This window comes from Astatotilapia calliptera, chromosome 5, assembly GCF_964374335.1.
Source record: "Astatotilapia calliptera chromosome 5, fAstCal68.1, whole genome shotgun sequence".
Classification (NCBI taxonomy): domain Eukaryota; kingdom Metazoa; phylum Chordata; class Actinopteri; order Cichliformes; family Cichlidae; genus Astatotilapia; species Astatotilapia calliptera.
In genome coordinates, this window is record NC_137426.1 from 3367233 (window position 1) to 3389263 (window position 22031).

The following is a 22031-nucleotide window of genomic DNA, read 5'->3' on the forward strand; positions in this document are numbered from 1 at the left end:
CTAAAATTAGTCAAATTCACAAATCAGGATAGCGAGATGATGCAGGAAGGAGGAGAAGAAGCTCAAGATCACATGTGGGAAAAAAAGCTGTGGAAAAGATGTAAGTGGGCATATAAGCCTGTTACACTGTGGGCCACACACAGCGCACTTTGGTTCAGACCTAAAACAAATCAGTTTTCTGTCAGTATAAAGAAGCTACACATTTAATCCCTGAGATATCTTAATGTAAGAAAAAAGTCCAACTAGGAAACTTACCCTCAGTTTTTCTGCACAACAAAGAAATGTTGCTACAGCAGATAAGAGACATCTGTCAGCACATCACTTTGGGCTTAAACTGCAAGAAATAAATATGTAAAATTATAGAAAGTAGCTCATCACCCAGAAAGTTTTTATTAAATCAGAGATTTTTTTTATGTTTATTTATTACATAATTACTTTGGTGCTGTATGAATAGCCATTGAGAAGGTCTTTATCAGTGCAACGAGTTGTAAACATTTATTAAGTTATAGTTCAAATTCAGGTAAACACTATTTTAAATACAGTTTATGCTTTCCTTCACATTTTCCAGTGGACCGGATTGGAGTCTTTCTTGAGGCAGTTATGGCCCCCAACCCTCATGTTTGACACCACTGATTTAAGCAGAATTGAACACGTGACACAGACACTGTTGGCAATACAGTGAGGAAGTGTTTTAAAGTTTATACCTTAATAAGAAAAAAGGTAAGTCAGCTGTTCACAGCTGCAGTGTGTCCCTGCTGGGATATTAAAGCCTTAATATAGGAAATAAAAGTAAATTAATTTAAAAAAAAAAGAAGAAGAAGAAAAAGAAGAAGTGGCATTTGGGACTTTACACGTTTTTATCACACACACACACACACACACACACACACACACACACACACACACAGAGCTTACATCCCAGATGTAAGATATAAGAGATATTACGATGACGGTGTTAGAGCCGGTTTAACGCAGCTGCGCTGATTCTCCGCGGACAGATTAAAACTTTAAAAACAGCCTCGCTGAACTCTGAATAACCGCTGAGCGCCGCAAACGCATCATAAAAAGTCTTTCATACAGGAGACATGTCTCACTCGGAGATCGGCTCTTGTTACGGAATGTGACGGAAAAAGCCGAAGACCGCCTCCGAGAGAGAAGACGGACCGATGAGCGCTTCAGATGGAGGAAAGCTGCGCGCGCACGGCGGACTGTGACAGCCCTGCAGCAGGAGGCTGAAGTTTCCAGCACGAGGAGGTCGCGCGGGTTTTACAAGGTTTCTTGTTTGTTTTCCAGCGATCACATCTTTTTCAGAGGTGGAGGAGTGAAAAACTTCATCATGGGGTGAAGATGACATCACAGGTAAGTCACATTAAAACACACCAGCATCTTTTTTCGTCGCGTGGTCTTAGTGAAATAGATTTAAAGTGGCAGCTCCAGTTATCTCAGATTACTCTGGGAAGTTTCGCCCTTTTGTTTGCAGCACTGCTTCTCGCTCACGGAGGGAGTTTGTTGTTGAAGATGCTTTTTCCCCACCGCTGTGATTCCAGGCTGCAGGTGCTGAATTATAGATCAACTTTATTTCTGTATGTGCACCAAAGCAGCTCCCCTGAGAGCTCAGCATGTAATTACAGACACACGGAGGCTCCCAGTGTCTCACTCGTATTTAATGTGGGGGGCAAGAAAATATTTAAATACTTCATTAACAAGCTGTGGAGCCCTTAGTGGGCCTATTCTGCTCTTTGTAAATTTCCTGTGGTGTATACTATTTCAGTGGATGTTCATACTAAATATGTAAAAACTTAAATAATATTCATCCCTGTCAACCACAAGCTGTCTGAAACACTGAGGTTTCAGACAGTCTGAGGTTCACTCAGCACTTACATCCCTAAGAACTGTCTCAGGGACAAACCTTCTGTTTGCAAGGGGCAGCCAATCTGAAGAAAGCCATCCTGTACATGACAAATAAGGATTATTTCAAAATCTGAATCATGCAAAGCCACTGTGATAAAGTCCGAGAATAAACATCTGAAGCTGGAAATGAGCATAATAAGCCCATTTTAATACGACAGATGCAATGCAGCGGGTAATAAAGAGCTATGTTTGTTTCATTTAGTGAAACTAAATCTAACAAATGGGTCAGCTCTAGGTCAGTGTTGGTGTCAGAAACAGAGGCTTTGGGGCAATCTATCATTTTAGAGCTGCAGTGGCTGAACAGTGTTTCCAGATAACAAAAACAAACATACTTTAAAGTTATCGTGGGGAGTTTCTTATCCTGAACAAACTCCTTTATAAAGTCAGTTACTGAGCGTCGGGAGCAGTTTACTCTAACAACAACATAATCCAGGCTCAGTGAAGGCTGTGTGGTATGTCTGTGAAGGTTCTCAGTCATCCAGGTCATCATAGTCTAAGGAGCTTGGAAAGAAAAGCGTCTGGACTTCTTTAGGTTGCTTGAAGACGTTTCACCTTCATCCGAGAAGCTTCTTCAGTTCTAGGGTCAAATGGTGGAGAGTCCCAGATTTAAACCCAGTGGGAGTTTCCCCCCAAAGAGGGACAAAAGGACCCCCTGATGATCCTCTACCTAATCACATGAGCCAAGGTGTGAAAACGGGTGTGGGTCACAATCAGCCAGAGTTTCGGGTGAGTTCATTGTGAAACCTAGTCCAGGATGTGAGTGGGCATTAAGGCGTCTGGGAAGGGATCTCCCAGACACTCTCTGATACACCGGCTACATCCCCTATGTATCAGAGAAACTCAGGAGAGTTTTCTCCAAGCATGACATCCCGGTGTACTTCAGACCCAGCAACACACTCAGACCGAAACTGGTTCACCCGAAAGACAAAACTCCAAAACACAAACTTCACAATGTGGTGTATGCAGTACAGTGCAGCGAGGAATGCCCAGACCTCTACATCGAAGAGACCAAACAGCCACTTCACAAGTGCATGGCGCAACATAGAATAGCCACCTCCACAGGACAAGACTCAGCTGTCCATCTGCATCTTAAGGTCAAAGGTCACTCTTTCGAGGATGCCAACGTTCACATTTTGGACAGAGAGGACAGATGGTTTGAAAGAGGAGTGAAAGAAGCCATCTATGTCCACTGTGAGCGACCATCTTTGAACAGAGGCGGTGGTTTACGACACCAACTCTCTGCCATCTATAATCCAGTTTTGAGATCCCTTCCCAGACGCCTTAACGCCCACTCACATCCTGGGCCATCTGACCTCAGGAAATCACATGATAGGGTGGAGCCAGGTTTCACAATGAACTCACCTGAAACCCTGGCTGATTGTGACCCACACCCGTTTTCACACCTTGGCTCATGTGATTAGGTAGAGGATCATCAGGGGGTCCGTGACCCTCTTTGGGGGGAAACTCCCACAGGGTTTAAATTAGAGATGGACTGATCCGATATTACGTATCGGTATCAGTCCGATACTGACCTAAATTACTGAATCGGATATCGGAGAGAAATAAAAAATGTAATCCGATCCGAAGTATCACAAAATCACCTCACAAAACGCGCTACTTACCCAGCTCGGCGCATCGGAGCAGTATGTGTCACGTGATAGAGCGACTGTTGTCTGCGACACCTGTCGGCGGTCTGTTGGAGCATTTGGAGCCTCGCCACATGCTTCCTAACCGCAGCATTTCATCTTGGCAAAAACTTTCCCAGAGAAGTAAAGCAAGTGTGTAAGTTCATCCCTGAATGTTTGCAGAGTATTTCCACGTTAAGCTTAACAACTGATATATTGAGCCACAGCTGCACTGACCATCGGAGTTCGATACTGAGGTGAAAAGGAAGCGATTTGTCCGGTATTTCAGCTAGAATTAAAAAATAGACACAAAGCTGGAGTTATTCTGTCTTTGCTGCGCAGTTGCATCTGCTCTCATTCACTCCCCCTTTCTCTCCTGTTATTACTTCAAACATGAAACTGATCAATGATCAGCTGATCGGGTTTTCTGCTGCAAGTTCCGTCTTTCTTGTTTGTTTATCGCCCACTTTGCGCTAGAAAGAGGAGACCAGCGGATAAACAACAGCAGAATGTATTTATAAAAGCTGCTGGTCATGATGTCGGTTTGGTTATGTGGTGAGAGGGAAACATGAAGATGAAACCAGGAGATGTCCTTACTGAACCATCAGAGCTGAACAGGTGATGGAGAAACAGGTTTACCTTTTAGTTGAATGAGTTGAAGGGAAGTTATGAACTGTTTCTGAGAGACAAATAACACCAGGATCCTTTTTTACATAGCTGAAGGCTGGTAACTGTGCAGGGGCGGGTCTAGCAAAGTTTTGTCGGGGGCCAGGTAGGGCATTAACAGGGAGAGGGAGGGGCACAAAGACATACTTTTCTTTGTTATGTCATTTAAAAACTTTGAATAAATAATTATCTGAATCTTATAACAAATGTGGTCATCTGATTAAATGTATAGAAATCCATTATTGTATATAGTAACTAATAAGTCTAACATATACCCTAGTAAGCTATAGTACTTTTTCCTTTGGTACCATCTGTGCAGTCTGCAATTCTGTTGAAGAAAGATGTTGAATCTATTTAATTATTGTAGAAAAATAATTCATTTCTGTGCATTTGTTTTACACTTGCATTAAATTAAAGTTGATTACATCGATTAAGGGCGGGGGGTGGTTCCCTAATATTTTTGCTGGGAGTTTGCAACCCTATTAGTGAGGTAGGTAACTACTCTTTAAAATACCAGAATAGGGAGGATGGTGTAGGTTTAGATTTATTAGATTGATCAGTGTTGCTAAACTATAAAATGTTTTGTGTGTAGTGTATTTTTTGCATACGGGTATAACAGAATAGCTTCGGTCGCTTGTTTTTTAAAACTTAAGTATGAACTTATACAAAATGCAGCGAGATATTTATAAAAAACAGTTTTATTGATTACAAAATACGCTATATCGGCTTCATATCGGTATTGGCAGATATTCAAATTCATGATATCAGAATCGGTATCGGACATTAAAAAGTGGTATCGTGCCATCTCTAGTTTAAATCTGGGACTCTCCACCATTTGACCCTAGAATGAAGAAGCTTCTCGGATGAGGGGTGAAAAATCCAGTCGCTTTTCTTTCCAAGCTCCTTAGACAAGGCTGTGTGATGAGTTTAAGAGGTCCAGTAAGACACTCCTGAGTTCAGATTATTTTGTAAGTTTTGTTTACATTCAGCTTTTATCACTAGAGGCCATTTTCAGTGGTTAAATACTCTTGCCTCATCAGTTTAATGCATGGAGGCATTCGGTCGTTGAATCTTTAGAAATGGATTTCTGAACATGCATCAACTTCAGAGAGGGACCGTTAACTCTCGTGGTTTCACAACAATGTATGCATTTACAAGGATGTGCCACAAAGAGAGCATAAACAATTATGAAGGATGAAAAATAACCATAAAACCAACCACATGAAACAAGAAAACACAAGAGAACCACAAAGACCGACCATAAAAAAACAGACAATGACCATGCAGAGACAAAACATTCACATAAATACGATTAACTAAAAATCACCAAAGAAACCAAACACAGCAAAGAGGAGACCAGAGATTACAGTGAAGTATATCCGAAATATATCAGCTGTGCATTACTGTGTGGCTGGATTCTAATGTTTCAGCAGCTGAATGTAATGTTGGCGTTTTCAGACTGAAATCATATTTCATAAATTATTCATGGTCAACTTTTAAATAAACATGTAGCTACACACGAATTCAAAGGGATGTAAAAAAATCTGTTTTTCTGTGAACTCATTCACTGCCATTGACGTCTATAGCCGTCAATTGCAGTGAATGAGTCAATGGGTTTAACTCATTCACTGCCAATGGCTGGCAGTGAATGAGTTAAAAATGTGGTCAAGTGTAAAAGAGCGTTATATAGTAACGTACATGGAATTATTATTATTATTATTATTATTATTCTTGTCCAGCGCTCTGTGAGTTCTTACACCCGTCTCTGAGTTTGACCCAAACATGCCGCTGACGGATGAAGACAGATTCCAGCTGCGGTAAAGCGAACAATAGCCAGGACGTGTGACCATAAATCAGTGAGCTGAGCGAAGAGAAACCTGATTAAATACCAGCAGGAAGACAGTGAAAGATTCAGGAGCAGATGAAGTCAGAGCGTCCTGGTTAAAACGCCATTATGTCCACATTAGGTTAACACCTGTCTGCGATTCCTCGGGCGATTTCCTACACTCTGTAATTAGAGGCTCTGTAACCTTGTTACATTACATTATAGCTACACTTTACCTGCAGCGAGGCACTTACTGCAGCCTCACTATGGATGGATGGATGGATGGATGTCCTCGGTCCTGCTAGAGTGAGCACCACATGAGAAGCAACCGTTTGGATATTTACACTCTGATGACAAATACAAACTGTCACCTGTGCTGCCTTTGTTTCCCCTGCAGCATCTGCTGCCTGCTCCACTCTGTGTGTAGAGGACGGCCACACAAAGGCTCAGAAATATAAGGAGGGTGTACACTGAGGGAATATCAATCACAATCCAAACTGGAAGCAGCATTTTCTGTCTGAAGTGCATCTGACCTATTAAAAGTGGCTTAAAATATACACAACAGTTTAGTACTGATGTGACCATGTGACACATGTTTAACCAGATTTCCCCACATAAAAGCAGCCTGACACGTCGTCAGCTCAGACTGATGACTGCAAAAGTCAAAACACAGAAGATGAAGAGGAAATGTGTCTGCGAGTTAGCCCAGCAGGGATACTATTACAAGGAATAACTGAGCATAATTTTTTAAAAGCAACACAGTATGGCCTTAAAGCCTCACATTATTAGACTGCAGTATATATACTGATGGATTTTTGTGTTCCCTTTAAAGACATCAGTGAAAAAAAAGTACAAATTGGTGCAGAAACACAAGTTATGAAGTGTCAGGTTCAAACGTTTTTTGTGGGGGAATCCTCACCAGACATGCCGTATAATATCCAGCTCTAGTCGTCACATGACGCCAAGTCTCAGCCCTCAGACAGGTCTTTGAAAGAGTGTCACGATAAACTGTTGTGTGGTGTGTTTGGGGGACGGCTGTAAATTGTAGCTCCAAAAACACGAGTTACACTCAGCTCAAACTGGCGGTGATGGAGTGAAAATGAAAACAGAGCTGCAGACACCTTCATCCTCACAACCTTTACTTGTTGCTAAGCGATATTAATACAATTCTTGGCAACTAAACAGGACTGAATTATGTTTTCCTGGCGGTCATGTTACCTTGGTATTGTTAAAAAACATCTTAAATCACAGCAGGAAGATTTGGGAGACGCTGATAGCATCACAGCACTTTCCACAATTTTGGGGGTTTGATGTGAACTTTGTAATTTACTCATCTGTTGTCTGATTTCATTGTGTAGCTTCTTTTTGTTGTGAAAGTATGCGCGCTGTGTGGGTGTTTGCACCGGGAGTACAGTAAATGAGCACGTGTGGGAGTTCTGGCTGCATCGATATATGTTTTTTTTGTTTTTTTAAACTTGATGGAGAAAGTTGCAAGAAACCATGAGGTCAGAAGAACCGTTTTAAATCTTCTGCTTCTTGCACAGAAACACTTTGAAAATGTGCAAACTGTGGTTACACTTAGATTAAGTCTGGCTCTCAACCAGTGCTTGTTGTGTTTTGTGGTCAACATGAAAATGTCTCTATGTACTTACATATTAGTTTCTGCCCCCCTGGTCTTAAAAGTGCATTTAGAGCAGCAGGTGGAGTTAGAGGAGCTAGAATTTTAAAAAGAAGCTCAAACGTTTGGAGCAGAAAATAAAGCTGAGACTCTTCTTTGTTACACGCTCTTCATGGGGGGTTTAATGAGTGCTGACTCAGCTTGAGATAAAGAAGACAAAGATTAAGGGCGAGAGATGAGTCATGATTCAGTCAGATGCACATTAACTGTCAAACGATCACAGCTTCCATTAAAATGTTGTGTCTGTCATCAAAGGGGTCGTATTCAGCTAATTTCCAGCCCCAAGAATAGCTCTGAGTGATCGCACTTCAAAATAATCCTTGTTTATGTCATGGTGAAACTTCCAGTTCATCCTCTGTCTGAAACCAGACGATTTAGCTCCTCCCAGCTTGTTTCTGATTGGTCGCTCATCCCAAACTGAAGGTTTTAGGGAATATATTATTTTCTATACCCATCCATAATGTCCAGGATGGACATGGGTGGACATGTCCACTCTTTATGACATCACAAAAACCCAAGAGCAGAAAAAACTGTGTGAATCTGAGTGTTTAGCACAGTCTGAAGCCTGGAACATGTGACTCATAGAAGGAAGGAGGAGAAGGATAAACTGTACAGGTTTCCTCTACCTGTACATGACGTATAGATGCAAGAATAAGAATAAAACTTGATCGTCTGAGTGAGTGATAGTAGAACAGAGGGGCATTATTTATCATTGTTAGTGATACTGAATCGCAGTACTTACTCCTCACTAGAAGGCTGCGGTTGCCGAATATAAAGCAGCTCTCATGTAACTGAATCTGGACCGTAAAGATCGCGTGTACTCAGAAAACCATGCGTCGATAAATTCCCTTTGAAAAAAAACATTGAGAAATGCCTCTGAGCTTCGGCCCAGCAGAACCACGGCAGAAAACGCCGATTTAAGTTAGGAAACGTCACTTTGAATTGGCTTTTCCACCTCTGATGTCTTTTCCTTTTAAGATGATTACATTTTAATGCTTCTTTTCTCTCGCTGTCTCACTCATGTGTCTTACTGACAGATTCACATGTGAGACAAGAATCAAGAGGGGGGGTTATGAGAAGTCTTCACAGAAACTGCTGCAGATCTGTGTTTGTGTCCTGTGGAGATTTAATTCAAAGCTGAATTGATTTTTATGTCTGAGCACAGCTTGGCTGTTTGGGTTTTATCCATATACGTTCACAGTTTTTGAAATTAACCAGCAATTTTATCACAAATGACTTACACAAAGGGAAACTGTTGCAGCAGAGACATGCGGGGATGCGGTGAAAGGAAATGAATGGTGACAGATGGTTGAGTATACTGGCATGATGTGGTAAATATGTTGACAAGGGTATGTTTACAGGACTCAGGCTAACACACTGATAGATCAGACTCACAGTTCCTTTTTTATCTACATCGTGTCTTTTAATAATGTAACCACAAAATTAAATGTCTCTAAAAAGTGTCAGAGCGGTGTTTTTCAGTTTGTGTTCATTTCATTGTCTTTGTGTCTCAGCTGATCTAACCATGGGGAAGGAGAGTCTGCCCAGCTGGGCTCACCAGGACTCTGACGAGGGTCTCGTCCACGTGAACGTCGGAGGTCTGAAGAGGAGCCTCTGTTCCAGCACGCTGAAGAAATTCCCAGACACCAGACTGGGAAAGCTGCTGGCATGTGACTCAGAGGAGGCCATACTGCAGGTGTTTGGGTGTGAGCGGGATACGACTGACACGAGACCTGATGGATTTTTGCTTGACTTGTTGAAAGCCCACCTGCTTCTCTTCTTCTTCACTCTTCCTCTGTCGTATTCCCACCTTTCCTGCTATAGGTGTGTGATGACTATGATGTGCAGGAGAAGGAGTTTTACTTTGATAGGAATCCCGGCCTGTTCCCTTACGTCATCCACTTCTACCAAACTGGCAAACTTCACATCATGGAGGAGCTGTGCGTCTTCTCCTTCAGGTCTGTCTGAGCAACATTCATTTTAACATCCTCATCCTTCTGCATCCCAGAGAACCTTTACACCTGTCATACCAATCCAGCTGGAACTGATTGTGGACGTTTGTGACTCAAACAAAGGTTTTAGTCTGTTCAGTTTTTCTTGGTTTATCTGACCTGTAATCAGACACAGCAGCTGCTAACAGACTTCACTGTTCATTGTTGCTTTGCATGAAAAACTTTAAAGCCTAAAAACATAAACAGTAAAATGAATTCATCAACTCTACACAATCGTGTAAAATTTAAGCAGCTGATCCTTTGAAAAAGTCACAAACCCAAACTACTGAGACTAAGTTGTAACATCTCACCTCTTATTCATGATCTCACACACTGAAGCACTGCTGTTGTGCACAAATGTGACATCATCTACAGTCACTGAGGGTGCAGCGCTGGTGGTGGAGGCTTTGATTGGTCCCGTGTCCTGGACATGAACGCAAAGACTGAGCTCCACGGTTGGATTGTTTTTGTTTTACTTTTCTTTAACGTTTGTTAAACTGAGGTTTGCTCAAAAAGCCTGTTTGGTTACCTTCAGGAACACATCCTGGTTTTCACACCAAAGCAAATCTGCAAATCCTGTAGTGGATCTTCAGGTGTGTCAGTGTTATATTTGTGCTGGAAAGAACAAGCAGAGATTTAATGTGAATTAGGCCTTTGGCCTGCTTGCATATGTCCTTTGTTTATGCAGCATAATTATAGGAGTCATGGATCCATTTAGTGCACTAATAACATTGGAAGCAGATGAAGAAAAAAACAGATGGAAATCATTTTATTTTGATGTAGTTTGTACTTTTCTTTTAATACTGCATAGATAACCTTGATTTGGCTTCTATTCCCCGACAGCCAGGAGATCGAGTACTGGGGCATCAATGAGTTCTTCCTGGACAGTTGCTGTAGTTACCGTTACCACGACCGCAAACTGGAGAGCAGCCGACATCGTAGCTGGGACGATGAGAGCGACGCCAGCAGTGTAGACACATCTGTGGACGAGATATCCGACTTAAACAAGTAAAAGACACACAGCTGCACTTTCTTTCTCCTTTTTTTAAATAAATTATTAACTCACTGCCTTTTTCCACCTTCGCAGAGACATGCAGCACTTCCAGGAAGTGCGTTATGGGAACATCAGGAAGTGTTTGTGGTTGACGCTGGAGAACCCGGGATACTCCATCCCTAGCAAGCTCTTCAGTCTGCTCTCCATCGGAGTGGTGCTCACATCCATCTCCACCATGTGTATCAACAGCATGCCAGAGTATCAGGTGGGTACGGCGAGCTGGAAACGTGGAGACCAAACAACACGGTTCAGTCAGCTTTCAGCAGGAAGCATCTGTTGGCTTCATCGGGCTGATTCAGGCTCACATGAAGACAATTCGAGTATTTAACCCTTTTCATCCACAGTTTCATTAAAACTGTTTGTTTGCTCTCAGAGTCAAACTCAGTGAAATCAAATAGACAAACTAATTTTGTGTGACTTACACTCGTCTAATATTACCAAAGATGTCTTTCACAAAGAGCCTTAAATCCGCTCTGAGAAAGACAGAAAAACATGCTTGAAGCAACCTTATGAACTGAAAACAAAGTAAAAAAATACTGATAATTGTTTGCATCCAAACAGAGTGATGCTAAAAACCAAAGTGCCCGGGTCCAGGTCACAGGGACAGCGATGTCCTGGCCAGCTCTCCCAGCTTTTTAAGGAAGTAAACTGAGATATAATCTCTCCAGTGTGTCCTTTAACTGCTCAGACAGTCTGCAGAGGAAGTTCATTTCCTTCGTTTGTGACCTCACTCTTTCAGTAAGTGGCCAAAGGTGATGGTGGGAAACTAAATGAACCAGTAAATCAACAGCTTGGACACGCAGCTCTCTGTGCTTTAGATTTTTCCTGATTAAGTCCCAAAACACACGAACAACTATTTACATAAAGATAATTAAAGAAGAATAAAGTACCAATAAAATGATTTAATCAGTCAGATAGATTGACCCTGTTTTACTTGTGTTTTATTTAAACTCTTGATGCTTTATTGAGTCTATTTTTTAACACGTTTTTATCCTTAGTCCACCTTATATCATCACTTTTCCTGTTTGTATTTGCATTTATTACAACAGATCATTTCTGTTTAGCCACCATGTGTCTGTTTGTCTTTTCTTTGGCTCTAAGATCAGCGTTCATGCTGAACTGAGCATTCTACCTTTGATGTCTGTTAAAGAAAATCCTGTCGTTGAAAAGATACATGAATAAAAATTTGTGTTTGTAATTATTTCAAAATAAAAATATCTAATGGGCTCTCAAATTTTAATACATTTGAAATCACTAAATGTTTAATTGAAAACACTTTTAAAAACTGTCCTCTGTCCTTTTTGTCTCCCAGACTTTTGATTCTGATGGAAAGTTGATTGAAGAGCCGACCATGCAGGCGCTGGAGGTGTTCTGCTCCTGCTGGTTCACCTTCGAGGTGAGGTGATTAAAACTAAGCCTGCTGTGAACTGTTTTACTGTGCACTAAAAACTCACTGGGTCTAATATTTGAGGTTGTGTATAAGGGCATTTCCCATGCATGTCAATGAGAAGAAAAAAAGTAATAAACTTAACTGTGTATCAGTTAAGCAAACAATAAAGATAATATGCTTTAAAATGATCATAAATATGTATCTCACGCTGGAGATTTATCAAAGGGAAGATGAAACACAGCACAGAGTTTAATGTCTTTGCAGGGATGAAGGAAAAGGCACTTTAAATACTCCTGAAAGATAGCAACGTGCTACACGGTGAAGGCAGGAGAAACAGAACAGAGAGGATCACTCCGAAAATATACGGAGCAGGAAGTGAAAAAAAACAGAGAAACAGGTCGCGAAGGAAGACACGGGGACAACTTCACAAAGACTAACAGAGTAAATACAGCAGAGAGAGAAAGGTACACAAGGAGGGAATTAAACTTATGGAAGCCAAGTGAGGAAATACCCTTCAAAATAAAACAGGAAGAACGTCAGTTTGAGGTTTGAGCCCACGTTCCTTTACTGTGTATCTTTCCCCGCTCTCTCTCCCCTCTTTACTGCTGTCCCGTCAAATAAATCTTTAAAATAAAGAAGGAAGTAAAATGAAAAGAAGACAAAGAACATCACACAAAGACGCGGGGAACTCACGAGACAAAGAAAAAAACCCTCAAAGAATGCAAAGTCAGACCATGATGAGCTGTTACATACTTCATTCAATTGGTTTGACTTGCATCAGTTTAATTTTATTACTTTGTTTAGACCAAACACAAATTCCAGGCACAGTTAAAATACCTAAACTTAAATATTAGGCCCAAATATGTCAGTGCTGATAGAGACGCTGAACACAGAGGACAGTGACAAACGCTGAGTGTTTGTGATCTCTTTGAGGTCGTCACGCGGCTGCTGCTCGCACCAAACAGGAAGAAGTTCTTCCATCACCCTCTGAACATTATTGACATGGTGTCTGTGGTTCCCATCTACGTCACTCTGCTCTTTGACATGACTCTGGGATCCGAGTCCGAGCTGGGCAACCTGGGACGACTCATACAGGTCTGTGCTGTGGATGTGGACCGCATGCTGCTCTGGTAAAAATGTAACGAAGGATTCGTCACATTTGTCATAATTGCTCAGTAAAGGCTGTGATAGTTTGTATTTATGGTGACAGTGTCTGATATGCAGTATTAATCTCATCAGTCCCATCAAAGAGCACACTGTTAATATTACATGCACCATCTGTGGAGGTTCTGCTAGCCTCAAACTGTAACGCTGAGACAGTATTAATAACTGCAGACCAGGTAGAGTGAGATCACACAAGCAACAACAACCAGTTCTTGGACCACGCTCATTTTATATTACACACGATGAAGAGAAATCATAAAGGAAGTCAATGTAAGAGTGTATGCTTACTCACAGGTCTTAATGTCACACTTAAGATTCTCCTGTAGCAGGAGGAAACTAAGGCTTATGGATTGTAGCTCCATTAGTCTGATATATTTCCAGGTCCTGAATGACAGTCTAGCATTTCATGGATCTGTGCGGCTAATTAGTGCACAACTATGATACATGTGTAACTGGAGCTATTTCTCAATCAATATTTCTAAAATGACAAACAGATTCAAATGCCACAACACGAAACCTGCTCTTTATAACAACGACGTTCAGTTCATTTTAAATTGAAAACATCGGGGTCAGGGATTTTTTTTTTAGGGTTTCGTTTCACATTTGAGTAACTTTTTATGATTCCCAGTTCAAAACAGTTATATTTAATGAGGCGCCTCCGTTCACCCACTGTTCAACCCTTTATCACACCAGTATCATACTGGGCCTGGGCTTATTTTATCATTGTGGCTGTAAAATTATAAGATGATTCTCATCTTTCAGGAACCATTTTTTCTGTAGGCCAGTGTGGTTGAGGAGTTACAGTAATGTGAAGCTGATTTTTCCATGAATGCTTTGTGCTTATCTCCCTAAAGCTCGTCTTCTCTTCTTTCTGTTACTTTCTGTCATTTAAAGAGCACTAAAAATAAAATGGGCCTGCTGCTGAGCTAATGCTAGGGTCTTTAACACCAACATGTCGTTGATGCAACTTCCTTCCGATTGGCTGTTCCTCGCAAACAAAAGCTTAGAGCACATGGTGGGTGTGGCTTCTGTGCTCATTAGAAAAAACCCCATCTGAAGCTCGCGGCGATTACGCGTCCATACACGGACCCCGTTATTTGAAGCTTCGTGACTCCACCGTTGGATCAGTGTAGTGAATGTCTGCAGCTGCTGCCGTGCAGCCAGAGTTCGACTCTTTTTAAAGACTCATAGTCCACTCTGTGTCCTCTCAGGTGTTCAGGTTAATGAGGATCTTCAGAGTGTTAAAGTTGGCGCGACACTCGACAGGCCTGCGATCACTGGGAGCAACACTGCGGGTGAGTGGGGACTCTGTCTGCTCGCACAGACACACAAAGTTTTGTAATGTGTGTATCCCATACACACAGCGACATTAACCAGCCGTACAAACAACGTGACTGATTTTTTTATTTTGTAGTTTTGTGACATTTTCTTCTGTTGACCTTTCTGTAGACGCCTCAGATACAGGTTGATGGATTTTGAGCAGATCTCAGCTGATGTGATGCACACTGTTTTGGAGATGACGCACAAAAAAAGACAACGGAAGGAAACTAAAGTTTGCATGTGGGCTGCAGTTTTTAACACAAGATCTCACTGATGTTCACTTGTTGAGTTTAGGGGAATTGTGTCAGTGTGTTTGAGATGGAAGAAAAACAACATTAGGAAACGCATGACTTAGCAATTCCAATTAGCTAGCATTGCTGTGGATGGTTTATAATTCAAATCATGCTTTCAAGGTATAAGTTGGATTAGTGAGGTCATCTGTAAAAGCCTTGAAGCTAGCACAATCTATGATGGCAACATTTACACTTTAAGTCATGTTTACACATTAATCTGCTCAGAATCTCTTTATGCAACCTTTAACATCTGATGGAAACTTGGTTTAATATTCTAAATCAGTCCAAGCAACCTTTTTGTGTATATTATGTATGTTTAGTATCATGTGTAATGTATCAATGACACCAGCGGGGAAAATGGACGCACCATCCCAATTCCTAAAAAGTTGGGACGCGGCGTAAAATGTTTTTGTAAACCTCATAGACCCAAAGTTTATTCACCGAGAAGCTCAGAGAGACCGTTTCTAAGAAGTAAAATATTCCAGAATAATGTTCCTGAATTTAAAATTGTGAAGGCTGTGAATATCTCCTCATCTATGATGCATAATATCATCAAAATAATCAGAGAATTGGGAGAAATCAGTGTGTGCAGGGTCGGTTCTGCCTATGAACACAACTCACCGTGCCATTTGCGCGGGACGGCAGGTTAAAGCTCTATCGTGCAAACAAGAAGCCGTATGGTAACGTGATCCAGAAACGCCGCCGTCTCTCGTAGCTGATTAAAATTGGACTGAGGCAACGTGAAAAACTGTTCTGAGGTCAGACGAACTGAAATGTGAAATTCTATTTGGAAATCATGGATGCTACGGCCTCTGGACTAAAGAGCAGAGGGAACATCTGGCTTGTTATCAGCACTCAGTTCAGAAACCTGCATCTCTGATGGTATTACATATGCTTCCATCCAGACGACAACTTTTCCAGGGAAGGCCTTCCTATTCCCGCAGCACAGCTCCTTGGATAGAGTCCAAGTGCTGAAGTGGCAGCCTGCAGTCCGGACCGTACACCAACTGAAAATCGCTTCTCGCCTGCTGCACATGCCGTCCATCTTAGGATTAGTGATTAGTTTTAAGACCCGCTCGAGCCAAACCTCTCAGACTGTGATCAGTCAGCATACCTGTTAAGCCACTGACCTGCAACAGACGTCTTTCCCAGGATTTCCAAGCTGGTCTGTGTGCACTGAGAAAGGAACGGAGGAAACTTACCTGCCTGTCCACCCGCCACCGCTCCTCCCGTCCCTCCCAGGATGTCAGGATAGTCTAACCACTCCTCTGCTCTGGCTCTGACCGAGTCTTCTCTCCTTTGTTGACAAAACAGCCGCCTGAATCACCGTCCTGTGATTCATCAGCCTCAGGTCCTGCTGCCTTTTAAACCTTGTGTAAATACACTTGTTAAACAGCTCTGTCGGTTGCTGGGTTGTGAATGCAGAGTCCAGAACTTCAGAGTCTCCTTTGACTTATGACAGCTGGTCTCCTGAGTTCCCAGATGTTTATGGACTCATAATGCATGCATGTGGGAATGCACGGCCTGTCCCAGCATCAAATTCAAAATGAGCATTTATTTTTCTTAAAATTAGATATTTTGTCAATTCTATTGTGAACATAATCTGATATTATGGAAATCCATGTGTTCTGTTTTATTTGACATTTTTTGGAGGTGGAGTTGTTGATGAAGGATCAGGGACCATGCTGCTCCTCCTGGTTTTCATTACATCTGCACATTGTGTTTCCGTCTCGTCTCCTATACCATGAGCTTGTTCCTTCCAGCAGAGGATTATTAAAGCCTTTATTAAAGTGCAGCACCACTTTAATAAAGTTCCTGATCCGTGACCGGCATTTGAAATGAAGCACTGAGAGCTTATTTGGTCTCTTTCCTGCATATCAAGTAATGAAAAAGCCTTTAACTCAAAACATTAGTTTAATGTTTAGTTTGATCTTGAAAATGGAAAACAAAACATTTCAGAAGTAAAGCATAATCTAATGAAAAAGCAGTTCTCTGAAAAAAGACCAGCTTCATTGTGAATTGACTTTTACTGCTGCTTATTTGTGGAAATGCTCCATTTCTCAGATAACTCATTTTTTTACTCCACTGACTGTTTTTTGCATACAAAGTTTTTTTCTCTTAGATTTGTTTTTCATAGTGCAAAGGATCCACATTTCTTTATTTTTTACACTTCTTTTTCAGCACCATCCTTCTTCATTTTAATATAGCTGACATTTGTTTCCTTTAAAGCAGGGGTGGGGGCCATTTCATTTTTTACAAAGTACCGTGTTACTAAGCCTCATGAGGTTTCATGGCTATTAATGCACTCACCACAAAACTTGCACACGTTATTCTCTGTCTGTCTGTGGTCGTGTGAGAGCTGCTTGTTAAGGACTCAAACTCTGGGGAAGAGCATTAACGTTGAGCTTTCAGCTCATCATGTTTAGCATGTTTCGAACTGTAATGGCGCCGGCGCCGCGCCACAAACTGGGCACAGCTTGCCTTTCACTTAAACAAAGAAAAAAAATCAGGTGTCCATCTTTCCTGGAACACGCAGCGTTCTGAATCCACCTTCGTTTTCATGACAGCTGCCAGGATTCATCCTTTGTTGTCAATCATGTAATAACGTACATCACGTGCTGTATTCAATTCAATTCAATTTTATTTATATAGCGCCAAATCACAACAAAAGTTGCCTGAAGGCGCTTCATAGGTACAGAGAAAACCCCATCAATCATATGAGCCCCTATGAGCAGCACTATGGTGACAGTGGGAAGGAAAAACTCCCTTTTAACAGGAAGAAACCTCCGGCAGAACCAGGCTCAGGGAGGGGCGGGGCCATCTGCTGTGATTGGTTGGGGTGAGAGAAGGAAGACAGGATAAAGACATGCTGTGGACGAGAGACAGAGGTTAATAACAGATATGATTCAATGCAGAGAGGTCTGTTAATACATAGTGAGTGAGGAAGGTGACTGGAAAGGAAAAACTCAATGCATCATGGGAATCCCCCGGCAGCCTACGTCTATTGCAGCATAACTAAGGGAGGATTCAGGGTCACCTGGTCCAGCCCTAACTATATGCTTTAGCAAAAAGGAAAGTTTGAAGCCTAATCTTGAAAGTAGAGATAGTGTCTGTCTCCTGAATCCAAACTGGAAGCTGGTTCCACAGAAGAGGGGCCTGAAAACTGAAGGCTCTCCCTCCCATTCTACTTTTAAATACTCTAGGAACAACAAGTAGGCCTGCAGAGCGAGAGCGAAGTGCTCTAATAGGGTGATATGGTACTACAAGGTCACTGGCTCCCCGTGTGTTTCAGGATCGATTGTAAAGTTCTTTTATTGGTTTTTAAATGTCTTAATGGTCTTGGGCCGTCTTATCTCTCAGATCTGCTTTTACCATATGAACCCTCGCGGACTCTGAGGTCCTCTGGTACTGGCCTTTTGATTGTCCCTAAAGTCAGGACACATACTCACGGAGAGGCAGCTTTTCAGTGGTATGGTCCTCGTCTGTGGAACAGCCTGCCGGAGGAGCTCAGGGCTGCAGAGAACGTACATGTTTTTAAGAACAGGCTCAAGACCCACCTTTTTAATTTAGCTTTTACTTAGCGTTTATTAATTTTATGCTTATTTATTCTATCCTGTTATTCTATTTACATCATTAATTTAGGTTTTGCCTAATATTTATTCATTTTATTCTTTTTTTTTTTAAACTTCTTACTCTATTTATATTTATATTGTATCTTATTTATTTTATCTTTTTATTCTGTATATACTCTTATTAGGTCATATCTCCAGTGTTTCCTCAGAGGGGGCTCTCTGCACCGGGGCTGTGATCGACTGTGGCTGCTGGGTCTCTGGGGGTCCTCTCAGCCTGGCTGGGGGGCTCCTTTGCCTCCCTCCTGCTGTGTGCCCAGCCCGGAGGCTGCGGTCTGTGACCGGCTCCCGGTGCAGACGGCTCCCTGTGATAGTGTTTCCTCACTGGGCTCATGTGTGCCCAGCCCAATTTTACTCTTTAAGTGTGTGTGTGTGTGTGTGTGTGTGTGTGTGTGTGTGGGGGGGGGGGGGTGTATGTATTCACGATCGTTTATGTTAATGAGAGTGTGGGGAGTGAGTTGGAGGGCGGGGTGGGGTGGGCTGCTTTTAACCATGTAAAGCACTTTGTGCTACATCTTTGTATGAAAAGTGCTTTATAAATAAAGATTGATTGATTGATTAAGATGGGGCCTGATTATTTAAGACCTTGTATGTGAGGAGCAGGATTTTGACTTGGACGTAGATAGCCGTCTGTTTTATCTCAGAAAACTAATGACTGTCAGTGGGGTTTTTTTTCCATATTTTTTTATTCATGCTATAAGTTACATATATAAAATATATACATGTTATTGCTTTGCGGTCCGATTGAAACGGTCTCGCATGCGGCCCGGAGGCCGGACGTTCCCCACCCCTACTTTAAACTGTGTTAAATTCTGCTGTGTTGTCAGATTGTGTTGCTCATTGCTTTCAATAAGAAGTTCATGTGATTGTTGGCAGGATTATAAAAAGTTATGGGCAGAGTTCCCTAAAAACGTTACAGGAGACGGGACACATCGCGTCAAAATGTCATAAATACATATCAAACTGTAATAATCTGTTGACATTCTTGAGATTTTCTTATTTCAAAGTGATTTCACATCTAGATGTCCTGAAACCAGGAACTGAACTCATCCATTATATGGAGGACTTTCAGCTTGGTGGAGGAGTGCGGCAGTCGAATACAAATCAGTATTTCCACATGTTCTCTTCTAGTCTTCTTATAAAACCTTCTTTTATGAGTTTTTATGAGGAAGTGCAAAACTTTAGAAGTAGAGTCACATTTACAGAGACAAACTTTTTGTCAGGCGAGCTGCAGACACAAAGTTCACATCAAGAAAAAACACAGATGAGCGTTTTCTCCCGCTGGGCGGGAGTGGCGGTGGGCGTTTGGCTGTGACGCTGTCACAAATTGAACCTCAGTTATTGGATCGTGACAGATGAGGCTTTGTGCACAAACACATCTCAACCCCTCCATGTTTTACCTGCAGCACAGCTACCGTGAGGTGGGCATCCTGCTGCTCTACCTGGCCGTGGGAGTGTCCGTCTTCTCGGGTATCGCCTACACTGCTGAGTATGAAGAGGTAAAGTTTGACTGACGTGAGGTCGCGTTCCTCACTGGTGGAAATCATTTCACTTTTAGTTTGTGTTCAAATAAATTCTTTGAATTTGCCTTTTAAAAGTTTAACATCTTAGTTTCAGTGATTTCAGTGAGAGTCTGTTTGGCGTACGGTTTTACAGCCATCATCAGTTTACAGTTTGAATGTTTCCAAAACTTTCTGAGCAGTTTGAATTCCTCTCAGTATAAATGTCGGAATGCTAACACGGCGATGAACGTAGCAAACATTACATTGTGAAACATGAAAACATGGCTACACACTTCAACCAACTACTCAGTTACTTTGTAACAAAGTCTTTGTGTTAATACTCACTCGTGTTCCTCCGGCCAATGAAATCCTTGAGCTGATTTTCATGACATTTGGCTAATTAAAAGGTTTTGGCTCACAGAGTGTTTCACTTTAATTAGTGTCGTTAGACGCTGATAAATCCTTCACAGCGTAATCAAGCTGTTAGCTTTGCTTTGGTCTGTAACAAATAAAAATATCAGTGAGTGAACAGTCGAAGTGGCAGTTATCCTGTTTTTCAGGGATATCTGTGATGTTGGAAGACACACCTGTTGGTGTAATTACTAATGATTCAATTCAAAGAGCACATTAGTCCGTGTGGTCAGAGGTTTGTCTTTATCTCTTCCTCTTGAAAATTAGAGCTTCAACTTTGTTCTGATAGATTTTATATACCAAAGTATTTTATTATTTAATTGTGTTCTTTACATAATAATATTAATACATCTGAAAATCATTACCTTGGATGTCTAAAGCATCCCTCTGTGTCTGATTCCAGGATGTGGGCCTGGACACCATCCCGGCCTGCTGGTGGTGGGGGACAGTGAGCATGACCACAGTGGGTTATGGAGACGTAGTGCCGGTCACTGTGGTCGGGAAGTTGGCGGCAAGCGGCTGCATCCTGGGTGGCACCCTGGTGGTGGCGCTGCCCATCACCATCATCTTCAACAAGTTCTCCCACTTCTACCGTCGCCAGAAAGCTCTGGAGGCGTCGGTGAGGAACAACAACAGCAAGAAGATGAGGATGAGCTGCGAGAATGTGCCAGAGGAGGATGAAGAGGACGAGGGGTCAGACGGGGACAGCTGCTGCCTGGACGATGATGATATTGATGATATTGAAGAGGACGATATAGATTATGAGGATGAAGGAGGTGTAATAAACTATAGTTATGTGGAGCATCCATCTTACACGTCGATAACGAGGAAGAAGGAGCCGCATCAGCTGTGATGAAGAGCTGATGAAGGCAGGAGATCAAAGCTGTTCAGATTCACTTCCTGCCTCATGCATGACGTGTTCATATGGAAACGATGACTGCATTCATATTTAATCTGGCTTTTATTTAAAACAAGGCAACACAAGAGTGATCTGTACGCTTCAAGTTTGACCTTTGAACTCATCGAGCATAAACAGGAGGACTAAAGTCCAGGAGGGCTGGGATTTGATCAGATTTTGGGAAATTTAAAGAAATCAGGAGTTGGAGGGATCGTGTTGTAAATTGGTTTTAATTATTAGCTTTGGGTTTCCATGACAAACCTACATGATGGACGGTAGTTTGCTATTATTCGTGCATGTGGGCAGCTTTCAGGGTGGAAATTTGTTCTTTCTGATAATGAAGTTTTTATGTAGCTGTTAAAGATAAAACACCCAAAACAATAAAATTACATAAGGCGAGATTAAACACGAAGGTCTGCTCAAGAACCGAATCAATTGAGCCTTAACTGAGCTGGGCTGAAGAGAAATAGCATGCACGTGTATGAAATGAAACGAATAAAAAGATTATGAAAGTCTGAATTGTTATTTTGTTCTTGAAGTAAAATGTATAAAGGTAACATTTGATTAAAAAAAAAAGTTGGTCAACTTTGTCATTTGAAGCCTCAGTGGAAGCATTTTTGTAGTTTTCTGCAGGTAGAATAAGAAAAGTTAAGCTGTGTTTAGGTTAGCATAAA

At 41.8% G+C, this 22031-nt stretch overlaps 1 protein-coding gene across 2 annotated transcripts; it reads left to right on the forward strand.

Moving 5' to 3' along the window:
- Nucleotides 1–987: 987 nt before the first annotated feature.
- On the forward strand, nucleotides 988–21876 carry LOC113021861 (delayed-rectifier potassium channel regulatory subunit KCNS2). 2 transcript variants are annotated; one of them, XM_026166670.2, is made up of 10 exons: nucleotides 989–1359; nucleotides 9220–9401; nucleotides 9530–9663; nucleotides 10540–10704; nucleotides 10784–10955; nucleotides 12063–12146; nucleotides 13074–13235; nucleotides 14516–14599; nucleotides 19953–20045; nucleotides 20863–21876. In XM_026166670.2, exons 2-10 carry the CDS (start codon nucleotides 9231–9233, stop codon nucleotides 21310–21312), a joined length of 1515 nt encoding a protein of 504 aa, XP_026022455.1. In that variant the 5' UTR covers nucleotides 989–1359; nucleotides 9220–9230; the 3' UTR covers nucleotides 21313–21876. The 2 variants fall into 2 exon arrangements, with proteins under 2 accessions (XP_026022456.1, XP_026022455.1); XM_026166671.2 differs by lacking the exon at nucleotides 13074–13235 and having other exon boundaries at nucleotides 988–1359.
- Nucleotides 21877–22031: the final 155 nt, after the last annotated feature.